At 35.0% G+C, this 18,478-nt stretch overlaps 1 protein-coding gene across 2 annotated transcripts in view; it reads right to left on the minus strand.

Moving 5' to 3' along the window:
* Window positions 1-490: 490 nt before the first annotated feature.
* CUNH8orf89 (chromosome unknown C8orf89 homolog) overlaps window positions 491-18,478 on the minus strand; it is a 30,411-nt gene continuing 12,423 nt past the window's right edge. Inside the window, exons 2-7 of one of the 2 annotated variants that reach the window (XM_040262027.1) lie at window positions 17,521-17,687; window positions 14,931-15,084; window positions 12,668-12,763; window positions 10,366-10,421; window positions 2,727-2,765; window positions 491-782 (exon numbers count right to left, since the gene is read on the minus strand). In XM_040262027.1, the coding sequence (XP_040117961.1) occupies window positions 634-782; window positions 2,727-2,765; window positions 10,366-10,421; window positions 12,668-12,763; window positions 14,931-15,084; window positions 17,521-17,647 (621 nt within the window). In that variant the 5' untranslated portion in view covers window positions 17,648-17,687 and the 3' untranslated portion in view covers window positions 491-633. The remainder of the gene's footprint in view (window positions 783-2,726; window positions 2,766-10,365; window positions 10,422-12,667; window positions 12,764-14,930; window positions 15,085-17,520; window positions 17,688-18,478) is intronic. The other variant, XM_040262028.1, reaches the window with a different exon arrangement.

Below are 18,478 nucleotides of genomic sequence, written 5' to 3' on the forward strand. Positions count from 1 at the left end.
TTTATGCAGGACAGATGCCTTGTTCTGCTTGGCAGTAAAGGCCTGACTGAGCAGGTGAGCCTGAGGTTGTCAGCGATACCTGATGTGCATTTGCTCAGTTCTCATGTTCAGTGTTAGGAAATCCACTGCTGCCATATATCTCAGGCAGCATTTCCTTTCCAAGTTTTATCAGCAAACAAAGCGAATATTCTCATTTTCATCTGCTTGAATACTTATCTCAAAACTGCTTCCAAACTCAAACAGGGACAAGATGAGGATCTCATTGGATGCTTTCTAATCCCAAAAATAAAGACTCACTCTTTAATCTGTTGCAGCTTCTAGCAAAGCTCATCGTACAGACACTCAAAAAGCATTTATCAAATAGAATCCAAAGGTGTAACTGATGTGCATAAAATTGACAGACTAAAATTTTTCTTATGCTTATGTGTATCAACTATAAAAATAATTACCTTAGTGTCTCTGTGAGACTAACAAAATACAATATATTTCGTATATAACAGAAAACATTTATTTCCTATTTACATTTCCATTTTTATGTAAATCATTGCACATCATATCACATATCAAAAAAGAAAAGAAAGGAAAAATATAAACTTTAAAAGTCAGTGAAGAAAGCATCACAGTGTATGATAATCAGCAGTCTCGAAGCTCTCGCTTCTTGCTCTTTTTAAATTTTTTGCTTGTTTCTTGACGAATGGTGTCATACTCCAAAATGGCCATGTTGGAAAGTCTCTGTAAGTACTGAGATGGTGCTCCAGCAAGAGGATCACTGAAGCCAGAACCTGTAAACAAACAAACAAACAGAAAACACTTATGACAATTGAATTAAGCACACATGAATGACGCTCTCTTTAGAGTACAAATGAAATATCTTTTCCTCAAATGACCATTAAACACCGCTAGTTCTTCATGTAACACATTCCTTGAAGTAGAAATGAAAGCCACTTAACTTTCTAAGTGAGTGGAATGGCAAAGTGAAAGCATTCAGTCGTTCAGTCCTGTCCAACTCTTTGTGACCCCATGGACTGTAGCCTGCCAGGATCTTCTGTCCATGGGGATTCTCCAGGCAAGAATACTGGAGTGGGTTGCCATGCCCTTCTCCAGAGGATCTTCCTGACCCAGGAATCGAACCTGGGTCTCCTGCATTGCAGGCTGATTCTTCATTGTCTGAGCCACAGGGATGACAAGTCATCCAAAAAATATTTAACTCAAAAATGCTCAATGCCAGTATTTAATGATATAAAACTAAATCAGAGTTTGTTATTGTCTCTAAATAAAACCATTTCTCATAAATGTTAAGTGAAGTAAAAGAGTAAAGTTATAAAATAAGTCACTCACTAACTGAAACAGCAATAATGAAGTTTCTATTATAGCAGGAGAGTAATAACATAATAATAGATAACATTAATTGAATGATCTCTTGTATGTCAAGTATTTTTCATCTATATCATCTACACATCAATACTATGAAGTCAGTAACTAGTACTATCTTGGATTACAGCTTTAAAAAAGAGTTTAGAAATTGTTAGAGGCAGGATTTAAATCAAGATCCATCAATTCAAAGTTCCTATGTAATATGTATAAATTCTTCTATTTAGAAACATACAAGGCTTTAATAGTAATAGACTGATCCGTATTTCTTTAAAACGCTATTATTTAACTTCAGTTTCAAGGGCCAAAAATAAAAACTGTCTTCAGTTCTCCAATGTGATTGGTATTTTTGTTTATTTCAGTGTGTAATGAAGTAGAAATTTCAGAGAAAGAGTAGAGGGTAAGAGCTGAGCAGGATTCCAGTTCTTAGCAGTACAATGAACTGGACACTTAGAGTCTCTGGCTGCAAAAAGTAGATTCTAAGAATTACTGGAGAAGGAAATGACAATCCACTGCAGTATTCTTTCCTGGAAAATCCCATGGACAGAGGAGAAAACAGGGCTACAGTCCCTGGGGTCAAAAAGAGTCGGACACGACTGAGAGACGGAGCACCAAGCAAGCATTAAGCAAACCTCAAAACAGTTCAGAGAACTGGTATCATACAGACCAATGCAACTGAATTGGAGACTAACAGTAAATTCTAAGATTCTCAAATATTTAGAAATGTATACACATTCTAAATTATTCATTCATCAAAAATAAATTGTAATAAACATTAAAAATACTTATAACTAACTGATAAAGAAAAAATTACAAAACTTGTGTGATGTAGCAAAAGTTGTACATAGAAAGGTTTACACCTTAAGATTCCTGTTTTACAAAAGAAGATTGAAAATTAATAGGCTCAACATAAGACATTCATTAGGGAAAGAACAACCGAAAGAACATGGATGTGCGCAGTCGCTTGGTTGCGGGTGACCCTTCTCGACCCCCTGGACTGTAGCCCGCCAGGCTCCTCTGGCCATGGGGTTCTCCAGGCAAGAATACTGCAGTGGGTTGCCATTTCCTTCTCCAAAAGAATATGGAAGAAGGATGTAACACAGGAAAGAAAATTCAGTGAAATAGAAAACAAACTTACAAAAAGAAAGATTTTTAAAAAGATAAAAATTCTTCCTTGAAAAAACTAATAAAAAGGGAAATTCTCTGGTTCAATTAATTAAGAAAAAAAAAAAACAAACAGAAAAAGACCTAATTAACTAATATTAGGAAAAGTACAGATGGAACAAAAACTAAACTTCATGCCAATAAATTTGAAAATGTAGACAAAATGCAAAATTCTAGAAAATATAACTTACCAAAATTGATGGAAGGAGAATTACAATGCCTTAAGAGTCCTAAAATTAAAATGATTGCATTAATATTAAAAAATTCCTCCAAAGAAAACAAGTGATCCAAATAATTTTACAAATGAACTCTATCAGACTTTCAAGGTAGAAATCATTCCAATTTTAGGTCATATCCTTCAGAGAAAAGAAAAAGCAGAATACTCCCCAGTTTATTTCATGAAGGCGTTATAATCTTGACACTGAATTCAGGCAAAGAGAAAATCAGTGGTAATCTCACTCACTAAGATAGATTTTAAAAACCTAGCAAATATTAAATATGGTAGTACACAAAATGATAATGAATTATGCCTTAAATGTGGGTATCCAAGGGATGTAAAACTGGCTGAACATTTTTAAAAATCTACAAATGTCATTTTTCACATTAGAAAATTAAACAGAAAATCACAAGATCATTTCAATCAATTCAGAAGAAAATGTTTGATAAAAATTAAACTTTCATTTGTTTTTAAAATAAAAAACTCGGAGCAAATTAAAGAGAACTTCTTTATCTTGATAAAGGATATCCACACAAAACCTACACTACACATTATTCTTTACGAGAAAACATTGAGTTTACTTTAAAATCAGAAACAAGTCAAAGATGCCTATTTTTCATTTCTATTCACCACTGTATTGGTGGTTCTAGTCAGCTTAGTAAAATCAGAAAAATAAAAGCTTGGGTGGGGGGTAGGAAAAACCTTTGGAAAGAAAGAATAAAACTGGCATCATTCATATATGGTAATCTACATAAAGAATTAAACAATTCTATATATTTCATATAATATATTAATATATATACACAATATAAAACATAAATCAAGAAATAACAAGAGACTTTATCAAGGTGGATGACTGTAAGATCAAATTGTAAAAATTAACTACATTTCTAAATATGTGCAAGAGAAAGCTATAAATTTTAATTGTAAAAGAATTATGGCAGACTACTAATGATCTTTTCAAAACTTTTTACTCTTTCCAAAACAGAATTTTAGCTGAGGACAAGGTCAGCTAAAAGAGAGAGATTACCTTTCTCAGCTTGCTTTAGAGCTAAGTATAGCTTTGTTAGTGAGTGTGAACCAATAAGATACGAGCAAATGTGCAAATTTTAAAATTATAGTCCTCTTATCCTAGATTTCTGGACTTAATGTTTTTGTTGGGATGTATTTGATAACTGCTTCAATCTCCTCAATAGTTCTACTATAGCTCTGCACAGTCTGTCCCTTATTCATGGTTCAGTCCTGGTAGGTTGTATGTTTCTATGAACTTACCCATTTTTTTTCTAGGTTCCCCAATTTGTTGACATAATTGTTCACAGTAGCTTCTTATAATCCTTTTTATTTCTGTAATCAGTTATAATGTCTCCTCCTTCATTTCTAATTTTAACTATTTGTGTCTTCTCTGTTTTTTTCTAGTGTAACCAAGGATTCATCAACTTTGTTTATCTTTTCTAAAAATTAAGTCTTGGTCCTGTTGATTTGTTTTCAGTTCTGTTTCATTTTGTTGCTGTTGCTGTTTATACTAAGTCATGTCCCACTGTTGTAACCCCATGGACTGTAGCCCACCAGGCTCCTCTGTTCATGGGATTTCCCAGGCAAGAATACTGGAGTAAGTTGCCACTTCCTTCTCCAGGGGATCTTCCCAACCCAGAGATCGAACCTACACCTCTTGCAATGCAGGCAGATTCTTTGTCACTGAGTCACCAAGGAAGCTCATCTGTCTTTTCTCTAATGTTTATTATTTTCTTCCTTCTGCTAAGTTTGGGCTTATTTTATTCTTTTTCTAATTCCTTGAGGTGTAAGTTTATGTGGTTCATTCAAAATCTTTTTCTTTTTTTTTTTAATGTGTTTGCCACTATAAATTTCACTCTTAGCACACTGCTTTTGCTGCAACCTATAGGTACGTTGCTTTTTTTATTTGTCCCCAGATATTTTCAAAATTCCCTTGAGATTTCTTCTTTGACCCATTAGTTGTTTGAATATACTGTTTACTGTAGGTTTTTTAAAGGCCATCTTTATCAAATTAAGAAAGTTCCCTTCTACTCATAGTTTGCTAAAAATATTTTTAATCATGATATTGAATCCCATTAAAATATCTTTTACAATTATTAAAGTGAACCTGTGCAGTTTCTCCTTTATTCTATTAACAAGATGATAGACATCAATTGCTTTTCTAATGTTAAATCAATCTCACATTTCTTAGATAAATCTGACATGGTGTGTTCCATTATCCTTCTTATATATTACTGAATTTGAATTGATAAGTCTTGTTTAGAATTTTTACTTCTATTTTCTTAAGAAAAACTGGTCTATAATTTTAAGTTTCTTATAAGGTCAAAGCTAGGTTTTAGAATCAAGGTTAGTGACCTGATAAAATGGGTCTTCAAGTGTTCCTTCTTTTCTTATTTTCTGGAATAATTTATATCACACAGCTTTTTAAAATTAAATGTTGGATAAAGAAGTTGTGGTACATATATACAACGGAATATTTCTCAGCCATAAGAAGGAATGAATGTGAGTCAGCTGAACTAAGATGGATGAACCTAGAGCCTGTTATACAGAGTGAAGTAAGTCAGAAAGAGAAAAACAAATATCGTGTATCAACACATAATGTATGTGGAATCTAGAAGAAGGGTACTGATGAACCTATTTGCAGGCAGGAATAGAGAGGCAGAGGCAGAGGAAGGACCAGTGGACACAGTGGGAAAGGAGAGGGTGGGACAAACTGAGAAAGCAGCATTGACAAGCATGCATCCCCTTGTGTAAAACAGGTAACCAGTGGGAAGCTGCTGTGTAGCACAGGGAGCTCAACACAGTGTCTGCGACAACCTCGAAGGGCGGGATGAGGGGTGGGTAGGAGAGAGGCTCCAGAGGGAGGGGCCTTGTGTAGACTCACAGCAGAAATCGACACAAGAGTTGTAAAGCAATTATCCTCCAATTAAAAATAAATATATAAGTGTTGGAAGAATTTACCAGGGTCAATTCTGCTAGGCTGTGGTTTCTTTTTTTTTTAATATGATACTGATAATCTCTCTCTCTCTCCTGTCAGTCTTGCTAGACATTTATCAATTTTATTCATGTTTTTAAAAAACTAACTTTTGGCTCTTGTTGATTTTTCCTGATTGAATATTTGTTTTCTACTTTGTTGATTTTTGCTCTTGATTACTTTTTCCTTTTATTTTCTTTGAATTTAATATGCTGTTCTTTTGTTAAATTCTTGAGATTAATGTTAAAATCATTGCTTATTAAGCCTTTCATCTTTTCTAATACAGGTACTTCATGCTTTAAGTTTCCCTAAAAGCTTATGTTTTTACTGTACCCAAGGAGTTTTGATGTTTCATCATCCTTCAGTTCAAACTAATATGTAAATTCCACTGTATTTCTCCTTTGACTCACAAGTTACTTAAAAGTACATTTCTTAATACCCAAACCTCTGTGGGATTTTATAATTATTTTTAATTACTGATTTCTAGTTTAATTCCACTGCAGTCAGAGAATATGTGCTACATGATTTCACTTATTTGATATTTGTTTAAAAATCTCCTATAATGTCTACTTTCCTTTTCATTACATTCCTTTGATCTTTGTGTATTTTATCTTAATAGAGCATACAAATTTAGGATGGTTAAATCTTTCTGTTGTATTAATCCTTTTGTTACTATGAAATATCACTCTATTGTACATAATACTTCCTGCTTTGAAGTTTATTTTGTTTGATGTTAGTGTAGCTATAACAAGCTTTCTTTTAATTACCATTTACATGGTTTATATTTTTCTATCCTTTTATTTTTGATCTTTCCTGTCCTTATTTTTAAGGTATGCTTCTTATAACCAGCATATAATTATTTTTATTAGTCTGATGGGTTTTGTTTTTAGCTGAAATATTTAGTCCACTTATATTCAATGTATTTATTGTATGTTTAATTTTAATATTACTAGTTGTTTTCTATTTGTCCTATTTTGTATTTCTTTTTTTCCCTCTTTTCTTGCTTTGAGATGATTAAATATTTTTTACTTTTCTATTTCCCTATAATCTTATTACTTGTATCCTTTTCTTTTAGTGGTTATCATACAGATTTTATCACATCTCTTTGACATATTACAATTGACTTTTTAAAAGAAATTTTATTTTTTGGCTGTGCTACGTGGCGTGTGGGATCTTAACTCCCCAATCAGGAAGCACAGAATCTTAACCACTGGACCACCAAGAGGAAGTCCCTATAATCTACTTTAACTTAATTACTATATTTCAAATAATGCAAGGATCTTACAACATTTTAACTCCATGTATGCCCCATCCCACTTCTGTGGTATTACTGTATTTTATTTCTACATATATTTTAAACTTCATAAGACAATACTACTGCTACTGCTTCTCTTTCCTTTACAAGTTGTCATGCTTTCATCTTGTATCATATTATTTCTTTAATATTCTTTTAGTGTAGCTCTACTGACAATTAAATCTTTCAACTTCCATTTGAATAATAATGTCTTTATTTTGTTTTTGCTTTTAAGGATATTTTCACTGTATATATAGATCGAGCTTGGCAGTTACTGTCATTCAGCACTTGAAAATACCACTGCTTTGTCTTCTTGCTTCCACTGTCTCCACTGGAAATACAACATACAACATACACTCAGTTGTATGTCTTACCATTGCTCTCCAGAAGAGAACTTTTTTTTTCTTTTTTTAAAAATATTTAGCCTTTTTGCTATGATGTGACTAACTATGATTTTCTTTGTTGCTATTCTGCTGGACGTTCATAGAATTTTTGTATCCACTGTTTGGTATTTTTTAGTCAGCTTGGGAAATTCTCAGCCAGTAAGTAAATACTGCTTGTCTCACTTTCTCTTGCTCCTCTTAATCTGGAATTAGAATTATATATGTGTAAAGTAGTTTTATCTTATCACATATTGTCTTTGCATATTCTGTTCTGTATTATCTTTCTCTCTTCACTTTAACTGGGTACTTTCATAATGCTCTATCTTTCATTTTACTAATCCTATGATATATTGTTTTCCATCTTTTACCAATTTTATTGAGGCATATATGATATAAATTGTATATGTTTAAAATATACCACTGATGACTTGCTTCCCTGGTAAGACAGTAAAGAAACCGCCTACAATGCTGGAGACCTGGGTTTGGATCCCTCTGTTGGGAAGATCCCCTGAAGAAGAAAATGGCAACCCACTCTAGCATTCTTGCCTGGAGAATTCCACGAACAGAGGAGCCTGGCAGACTATGGCCCTGCTACTGCTAAGTCACTTCAGTCGTGTCCGACTCTGTGTGACCCCATAGATGGCTGCCCACCAGGCTCCCCCGTCCCTGGGATTCTCCAGGCAAGAACACTGGAGTGGGTTGCCAGTTCCTTCTCCAATGCATGAAAGTGAAAAGTGAAAGTAAAGTCGCTCAGTCATGTCTGACTCTTCTCGATCCCATGAACTGCAGCCTACCAGGCTCCTCCATCCGTGGGATTTTCGAGGCAAGAGTACTGGAGTGGGTTGCCATTGCTTTCTCCAAGACTATGGTCCATAGGATCGCAAAGAGTCAAACACGACTGAACAACTCTCACTCACTCACTCACTGATGACTTGATATACATATACATTGTAAAATGATTATCACAATTAAGTTAATTAACACATCAATCATCTTACTTGTTTACCTTTTTGAGGGGGAAAGGAGATGAGAACACTTAAAATTCTACTCTCTCAGCAAACTTCAATACACCATATAGTATTACTAACTTCAGTCACCATGCTGTACATTATATCTCCAAAACATCTCCCCATTTTCCCCAGTCCCCATTTACTGATAACCACTATTCTACCCTGTCTCTGTTTGACATTTTAAAAGATTCTACATATAAGTGATTCCATGCAGTATTTGTCTTTCTCTATCTGACTTATTTCACTTGTATAAAGTGTTCTGGGTTCATCCACATTGTTATAAAGGTAAGATTTCCTTATTTTTTATGGCAAAATAATATTCCATTGGGTATATATATATACTGTATCTTCTTTATCAATTTATCTGTCAATGGACACTTAGGTTGTTTCCATATCCTAGGTATTGTGAATAATGCTGCAGTGAATATGTGAGTTCAGATCTCTTTGAGATATGGATTTCATTTCTTTTGGAAATATATCCAGTACTGAGACTGATGGATTACATGGTAGCTTTATTTTTAATTTTTTTGAGGAACCTCCATACTGTTTTTCATACTGTCTGGCGAGGTACAGGCCATGGGGCTGCAAGAATCAGACACGACTTAGTGACTAAACAACAACAAATCATAAGGACCAGTTCAGTTCAGTTCAGTCACTCAGTCGTGTGCGACTCTTCATGACCCCATGAATCGCAGCATGCCAGGCCTCCCTGTCCATCACCAACTCCTGGAGTTCACTCAGATTCACATCCATCGAATCAGTGATGCCATCCAGCCATCTCATCCTCTGTTGTCCCCTTCTCCTCCTGCCCCCAATACCTCCCAGCATCAGAGTCTTTTCCAATGAGTCAACTCTTCGCATGAGGTGGCCCAAGTACTGGAGTTTCAGCTTCAGCATCATTCCTTCCAAAGAAATCCCAGGGTTGATCTCCTTCAGAATGGACTGGTTGGATCTCCTTGCAGTCCAAGGGACTCTCAAGAGTTTTCTCCAACACCACAGTTCAAAAGCATCAATTCTTCGGCGCTCAGCCTTCTTCACAGTTCCATTCTCACATCCGTACATGACCACAGGAAAAACCACAGCCTTGACTACACAGACCTTAGTCAGCAAAGTAATGCCTCTGCTTTTGAATATGCTATCTAGGTTGGTCATAACTTTTCTTCCAAGGAGTGTCTTTTAATTTCATGGCTGCAGTCACCATCTGCAGTGATTTTGGAGCCCCAAAAAATAAAGTCTGACACTGTTTCCCCATCTATTTGCCATGAAGTGATGGGACCAGATGCCATGATCTTCATTTTCTGAATGTTGAGCTTTAAGCCGACTTTTTCACTCTCTGCTTTCACTTTCATCAAGAGGCTTTTTAGTTCCTCTTCACTTTCTGCCATAAGGGTGGTGTCATCTGCATATCTGAGGTTATAGGTGGTCTCCAAACAATGATGAAGACCTTCCCTGACATATTCCTGGCACCCATGAGAATAGTTACCCATTCATAAATCTTGACTTAGGAATGTTCTTCCCATTTCTAAGCATATACTCCCATACGCTAGGTTAACTATAAATTTGTCCCAACAGCCACTCGGTAATGCAGAATGCAGCTACAGATGTTTCCAAGTCATTGTTCACCCTGGAACTCCCACCCTGGGAGTAAGTCACCATATAATAAGCTGATCCATTGATTAAATGGCACTGTCTGCCTTGGTTTTTGGTCTCAAGGTGCCTTCTCATTTTGAGAGGTACTGTTTATTTGCTCCATCTTCCAACATGACATGATAAAGTGAACACAACATGCACTTAAGTTTATAAAACAAGCACAGCTTATAAGAAAGATTAACAAAACAAAGACAATTAAGTCAGTGGAAAGAAAGGAAGTTTTAAAAAAGGTAAGTATTTTCACACCCTTCATAAGACAAGTCGTAGGAGAAAAAGATGACCCAGCTTACCTTTTGATTTCTCCTGAAGTGGTGTCACAGTACATGTGGGCTTAGTCTTCTTTAACCTAAAATTATATGTTATCATAAATTCACTTTACATAAATCCAGGGTACATTAATTTTTAAAAATACATTGAGACAAGAAGCTTGCTTTCAGTGAAATTCACTTGCTGAAGATCATCATATAAAATTAAATAAACATTTAAAGGAAGGAAAATCCTCCCATCACAAATATCCCCATCAGAAGCAGATATGAACCAACTCAGTATCTTGGTTTTGCTAATAAATTTTACCAGTGGGTGAGTGCTATGTCATCCTTTTCCCACCTTTATCTGAACTTATCACTAATCATGATTCAGGGAATGCTAGAGGAAGGGACTTAAGATTAATTAGCATAATATTTAGACATGCCAGATACCAGTTCAGTTCAGTTCAGTTGAGTCTTTGAGACCCCATGGACTGTAGCATGTCAGGCTTCCCTGTCCATCATCAACTCCTGGAGCTTGCTCAAACTCATGTCCATCAAGTGGGGATGCCATCTAACTATCTCATCCTCTGTCATCCCCTCCTCCTCCTGCCTTCAATCCTTCCCAGCATCAGGGTCTTTTCCCATGAGTCAGTTCTTCATATCAGGTGTTAAAGGATTGGAGCTTCAGCTTCAGCATCAGTTCTTTCAATGAATATTCAGGACTGATTTCCTTTAGGATGGACTGGTTTGATCTCCTTGCAGTGCAAGGGACTCTCAAAAGTCTTCTCCATCACCACAGTTCAACAAAAGCGTCAATTCTTCAGCACTCAGCTTACTTCATGGTCCAACTCTCACATCCATACATGACTACTGGAAAAACCACAGGTTTGACTAGACAGACCTTGGTCAGCAAACTAATATGCTTTTTAATATGCTATCTAGGTTGGTCATAGCTTTTCTTCCAAGGAGCAAGGGTCTTTTAATTACATGGCTGCAGTCACCATTTGCAGTGATTTTGGATCCCAAGAAAATAAAGTCTCTCACTGTTTCCATTGTTTCCCCATCTATTTGCCATGAAGTAACAGGACTGGATGCCATGTTTTTTGAATGTTGAGTTTTAAGCCAGCCTTTTCACTCTTTTTAAGCCAGATACCAACTATCAGTTATTTGTGCTCATTTTACCTATTAATTACCACCATCAGAATTTTGTCATAATCAACTTCTGTTCCTATGAATAAACCTAGATAATGAGTAAGTTATTCGAGGAAATACATCATGACCAAATTGGCTCTAGGTAAGCTAATCCATAAGCATTCCAAATTTCTTGTAAGTACACTAAACTTACAAAACAGCTATAACTTTTTTTCCCCTCTATCCAATCAAAACATATATTCATTCTTAATCCATGTAGTACACTAAACAAGGTCAGCTTCCATGGCTGCTTGGAGGTATCATAGCAACTTATTACCATGGCAACATCACCCTTCCTAGACATCAAATATGGGTACAGTTGAGATAAGTATACCTAGTACTTACACTGAGGTTGGAACTCAAGACCAGCCTTACTGATTGCTATGTAATAAGCTTTTAGTGGTCCCTAAGGATACTCCTCAGATTCTCTTGCGCCTACTGAGAGATAACTGAAATTCTATGATTAATCTTCTTAGTGTGAAGGGCTTTGTGCATGCCTGTGCCAAGTCGCTTCAGTTGTGTCTGACTCTTTGCAACCCTGTGGACTGCAGCCCGCCAGGCTCCTCTGTCCATGGGATTCTCCAGGCAGGAATACTGGAGTGGGTGCCATGCCCTCTCCAGGGCATCTTCCCGAGCCGGGGATCGAACCCGCCTCTCCTACTCTCCTGCCTTGGCGGATGGGCTCTTTACCACTAGCGTCACATCCTCAAAAACACAGAACATTCATTTTAAAAAAAACAGTATCCAATATCAGAACAAGTATCTTGTGCTTGGCTGCATGGAACTTTTAAAGATAACACTGGTGAGTTGAGAGGTCATATTGTGTGTTTCATAATTTAATAGAATTTAATAGAATTAAACTCATAAATCATTGCTTCAGGTCTGCTAGTATGACAGCTGGTGGCAGTTTATCATATCATATGCAGAATAGTCAACTGTAACTTTTAAATGCACTTCACCTCTAGGACTATTTTCAATTACATTACCAAAATACATCACCTTGCAATTCACTGAAAAATTTTATCATTAAAGAAACTTAAAAGCACATTAAACTTTTATCAGAGTATAAAATCAAATATCCATATATACAGAGTTTTTTTTTTTTTTTAAGGGTATGGGATTGTATACAAGACAGACAAAAATGAGTACTTTCCTGCTTTGCCAAGTCTGTCCTTTCACAGGGCGTTGTGCAATATGTAGAGGAGAATAAAATACTTGTAGGCAACTTGATATGTTCTCAGTAGAATGGCTAAAATAAAGACACAGAAAAATAAATAATATTTACGTCCACCAAGCACTTCGTAAAGAGCATGGTTCTTAGCCACTACTCTTCCGTTCTGTGTCTGAAAAACACTTGTCATAACATGAATATAATAAATTCAAATTATTCTTCATTAAAGTAAGTAAATTCACACTCAAGTTAATGTAAAATATTAAGAAATCATTTCACATACAGCCTAATTGTAAATGAAAAAAATAATGAACTGAAATCCGATGAAAAAGGTAGGAAGCCAAATGAAGACTTAAAATCTAAAGATCAAATGGGTTAATTCAGGAGATGCTTTCTGGGTTTGCAGTTTCTTTAAGATGGTCATGCGATTGAAAGAAGACTGGTCTGTACTGAGACAAGGCCAAGGCCATTGGCAGCCCTACACACTTTTACTTGGAGGGTGAGCTGAGTGTCAGGGAAACAGGTATCTTGATAATAAAAGAAACTCACTGTCCTTAAGTAGCTTTCACATGCGTGTTTCCAGTGGTCTCTCTTCTTTCTACATCCCCGCCATCCATCCTTTTTAACTGCTACCATCTGCTCCACTAGCAACTCACTGTCTCTCTTCTGCCATCTCTGCTTCTGCATATGTTCAGTTGCTAAGTTGCATTCAACTCTTGGTGAGCCCATGGACTACAGCATGCCAGGCTTCCCTGTCGTTCACTATCTGCCTTATTTCATTATAATCCCACTTCAGAAAGTATGATTTGGGTTTTTATATTTTATAGCTTGACAGTCTGTCCTCAGATGATATTTAAAACAATGGCAAAAGCTTTATGTGTGTTATTGTTCATTTATGGTGTCATTTACAAAGTGAAAAAAGTCAAAGCAATGACAGGAAAATTAAATAAAATTAAATAAACTATGAATCTAACAACGAAATATTTTATAATGTGGCCAGTAAGGACTGTTTGAAGATTATGTAGTGATACAGAAAAACTGTACACATGTAATATTAAGTAAAAAGGGACAGAATAAAAAATTGGAATTATACTAAAATCACAACTTAAATAAAAATCCATGAAAATAGAGGATGATAGAAGAGAAGCTCTAAGAATAAAAATGGGTATGTTAAAATGGGTAAGCTATCAAATAATTGTTTTTATTTTTTTCTCCAGATTTTCTACAAAATTCAAATTATCTTCATAAGTCAGATATAAACTATCTACAACTTTTCATCTTTAGTATATTCTAGTTCTTTATATTACAAAAATTTACTTCAAGAGTAATTAACAAGACCAATAACACTAGTTGAAAACTCAAGAGGTATATATTCTAAAATTCCAATTATGTGTGTGCTATGTATAACTAAATGTCTTTGAAGCTCACTACAGCAGGAGAAAATAGGAAAATCTGCATTTTCCACTAAAGAGAGTAACTGGCAAGAAAGAATTATATTCATTAGCCAGAAAAACCTCTACATTCAGCAGTGGTACTACAAATAAATATTCAACAAAAGAAAATGCTTCATCTTTTTCAGGCTGGCAAAGTGAATGAGTACTACACATTCAACAGATACTTCATGAAAAAATAAAAGCAAGAACCAAATGGGGTATGAGACTATCTTACTCATTTTTAGGTCCCTTTGGAGAAAGAAGTTTTCTTTTAATGCTATCTGATTTGTAGAAGGAAAGGTATTCATAATAATGTTTTTAAATGCCAGAATTCAAAGTCAGTGGGACTTTTCTGGTTGACAAACTCATTTCATCTGATAGCAATACAAGGTCTTCATTAGACTGAATTCTCACTCAGAATTTTCTCTCACACCACTTCAATCAAACTAGAAATGAAACAAGGTTCTCTATTCAGGGTACAGAAGCCGGTTCCTATTGTAGAGATCTTGTTTATTTATATTGCTAAAACTTTCAGTATTCTCATGAGCAATCTATGCTAGAGCAATAAAGATTTTTTTTTTTAAGTTAGTTCTTAAATTCTTTCTGGCAATGTTACCTGAAAACAGAAAAAAGTACCTACTGGTCAGACTGAATAAAATTGCTAATTGAGATTTTTTAAAATTAAATCCCTTATGCAAAAAAAAAAAAAAAGTTGGCAAGAGTTAGATTCACTAGCCAGAAAAATCTCTGTATTCAGTAGTGTTACTTCAAATAAATATTCAACAAAAGAAAATCAAGTAGAAATGACCTACCTGACAGGAGGCACCTCAGTATCAGCATGCAGGAGTCTTCTATGAAACTCTAGTGGAGTGGAACTTACGCTCTTTTGGCAATTTTGCAATCCTGGTAAATATGGCATTTTGACACATTCTTTGAATTCTTCTAGCCCAAATGCTGCCATGTATTCTAATTTAAAATAGTATTATAACCATCTGTATTATTTCTTGATTAAATGTATATAACTTCTTTTACTATAAATGAAAGTGTATAACACATACACTAAATCAGTCATTAAGAAAATAAAATTAAGCTACTGTAATTGAGCTAACATCTTTCCCAAGAGAATATCTTTCAATTCCTAGGATAGGGACAGTAGAGAAGAGCTCATTATGGGGCTAAATAATAGAAGGAGGAAGGAGAGCTTCACAGATCTCCCTGAGTCATCACTGTCCTCTGCCTTCATTATCTGGGTCAACCAGAATTCCCAGAACATTAGATACCTTCACATGGAAAAATAGCTTATTCTCCAAAAAAGACCTACAGATGGCCAACAAACACATGAGGAGATGCTCAACACCATTAATTATCAGAGAAATGCAAATCAAAACTGCAATGAGGAATCACCTCAGAGTGGTCAGAAGGCCATCAAAAAACCTACAAACAAAAAATGCTGGAGCAGTCATCGAGAAAAGGGAACTCTCTTATACTGTTAGTGAGAGTATAAACTGATACAGCCTCTATGGAAAACAGTATGGAGCTTCCTTAAAAAACTTAAAAAGAGACCCAGCAATCCCCCTACTGGGCACAGAACCAGAGAAAATAATAATTCAAAAAGATACATGAACCCCAATATCCATAGCAGTATATAGTCAGGACATTAAAGCAACCTAAATGTCCATCAACAGCGGGATGTTTAAAGATATGGTATGTGTATACAGTGGAATATTACTCAGCCATAAAAAGGAACAAAACAGTCATTTGTAGAGATGTGGATGGACCTAGAGACTCTATACAGAGTGAAGTCAGAAGGAGAAAAATATCATATATTGACATATATATGTGGAATCTAGAAAAGTGGTATAGATGATCTTATTTGCAAAACAGAGACACAGACACAGAGAACAAATATATGGATACCAAGGGGGAACATGGGGGTGGGAGCAGTTGGGATATTGGGATTGACACATATACACTATTGATACTATGTATAGAATGAACAACTAATAAAACATACTGCATAGCACAGGGAACTCTACTTAATGCACTGTGGTGACTGGAATGGGAAGGATGTCCAAAAGGGAGGAGATGTATGGATATGTATAGCTGATTCATTTTGCTGTACAGTAGAAATGACACAAAATTATAAAGCAAATTAATTTAAATTTGTGAAATTATTAAATTTATTTATTTAATAAAAATTAGTTTTAAAAGAATTTAAAAGTACTTTCAAGAGTCTTATAACATCTGCTACTTTAAATCTTTCCGGCTTCCTACTTTTGTGTGATAATCAAACGGCACAAATATAGGATTATCTGAGCTAGCAATGAGAGAGAAAAGAATTCCTTCTCAGGCACTGATTTTAATTTTCTCTCTGCAAAATTCCACACCAAACCTATAAACAGTGACATCTGAAGTATCAAGATGGCTGCTTCTACTGACCTCATGCATCACTGGTAAAACAGGTTGTCAAAATGTTAACAACAGCAAAGTTCAAAATGATGACAGTGAGTGGAAAAAGCAGATTAAGAGATTAAAGGTTTGGATGACTTTTAAACATAGAGAATTATTTTTTAAGCTTTCTCTACTAAGTAAATCTAGCACAGAAATAGAAATAGTATTTAATGGGACTGGAGTTATATGCTTAAAATGCCATTTTGCAATCTTAGATTTTTTTCTTTTGGAAAAAAAATAGTTTCTCTTCATCAAAAATCGTAGTCTTTTTTCAGCAATTAGATGTGCAGGTAGGAGAACAGACAAACTGGTGTCTTCTGAGTACCTTTACTGGGACACTAGAGGCAACATTGACAACATAGCGACACACAAAAAAATGTCTGAATTTTGCTGTTTTCAAGAATTATATCTCCATTAAGAAAGAGGAAGGCAGAATTCAGGATAAATAGGAAATACAATTATATTTGAAACTAAGGGGGAAGCTTTACATTCGTATACAGGTTGAAAGTTCTCAGTTTAGTCTTTAGTGAGCAACTATAAGATATAAGATACTTTCCATATCACTCACTCAAAAAGTAAAATTTTGGTTAGAATTATTAATACAAAAAGTTTCCGCTAAAATTTTGGGTTTCTTAAAATATAAAAAACAACATGAGGTATTTAAAAATAAACACTACTTATAAAAAGAAGTATGATCCAACAGAGACAGTACTACACTGATAACCAAGCATAGGTCTTCAGAATGTTTCTACCGTGATTTTCAGAAATACCTTCAGTAAATTATTTCTAATCTGCTTCCATTTCTCTTTTCCATAAGCCTAAGGTATTATCCTTCTTACGTAAATGTTACAAGAATTATTTAACGTCTGTTGACTGCTTAAAAAGGTATATGTAAATTCGAGGCACAACTTCTATACTTTATTAAGTAAAATAAGTAAATATGGAAGTTACCTTTCCTCATCTTTTGTGTTTCTAACACTGCTTTCCTCCAACTACTCTCAAAAAGAAAACAACCATCAAGGGTATTTCTGGTGACATTAGGAGGCTCAAATTTGATTTCAGGAGACAGCACTGGCATTATTTCTTCTTCTTTCAACAGTGCTGATGAAAGTGAGATACTGCATCAGATTCACAATACAAAATACAAAAGAAAAAAAAAGGAATCAGAGATATACATTTTTAAAATTTGTTTTCCATCATATAAAGTAAATATTAATATAGATTTAAATGAAAAGTTTACTTATAACATGTAAATACAGATCCTTGGGATTTTAAAGCAAGAGGCCTTCAAGAATATAGCTAAAATAAGTTGTAAGGCTTTTTTCTTCTAAATATTTTAATGAGTTCTTTCAAATTCAAGGTTACAGGTATTTGGCAACATAAACAGTTTAAAATCCAACAGCAAGCGTGTGTTGTCACTCAGTCGCACCCAACTCTTTGTGACCCCATGGACTGTAGCCCACCAGGCTCCTTTGTCCATAGAAATCTCCCAGCAAGAAGACTGAAGTGGGTTGCCATTTCCTTCTCCATCAAGCAAGTAATAATCTACAAGACAATGTAATACTTAAGATTCCTTCAAAAATATTGCCATTATGCACCATGACCAAATGCAGTTTGTCTCTGAGATGCAAGGACGGTTTGATATACCACAATTGACTAATGATATATCACATTACAAAATGAGAGATTTTTTTAAAGATTACACGATCATCTCAGTTGATGCATGAAAACTTTTGATAAAATTCAACATCTTTTCACGATAAAAACTTTGAACAAACTAGAAACTGAGAGAAATTATCTCAACATTAAAAAAGGCTATACATTAAAAGCCCATAGTTAACATCATAATCAAAGGTAAAAATTGAAAGCTTTCCTCTAAGATCAGGAACAAGGTAGTGATGCCCAGTCT

This window comes from Oryx dammah, unplaced genomic scaffold (assembly GCF_014754425.2).
Source record: "Oryx dammah isolate SB20612 unplaced genomic scaffold, SCBI_Odam_1.1 HiC_scaffold_19, whole genome shotgun sequence".
In the NCBI taxonomy this organism is placed as follows: Eukaryota; Metazoa; Chordata; class Mammalia; order Artiodactyla; family Bovidae; genus Oryx; species Oryx dammah.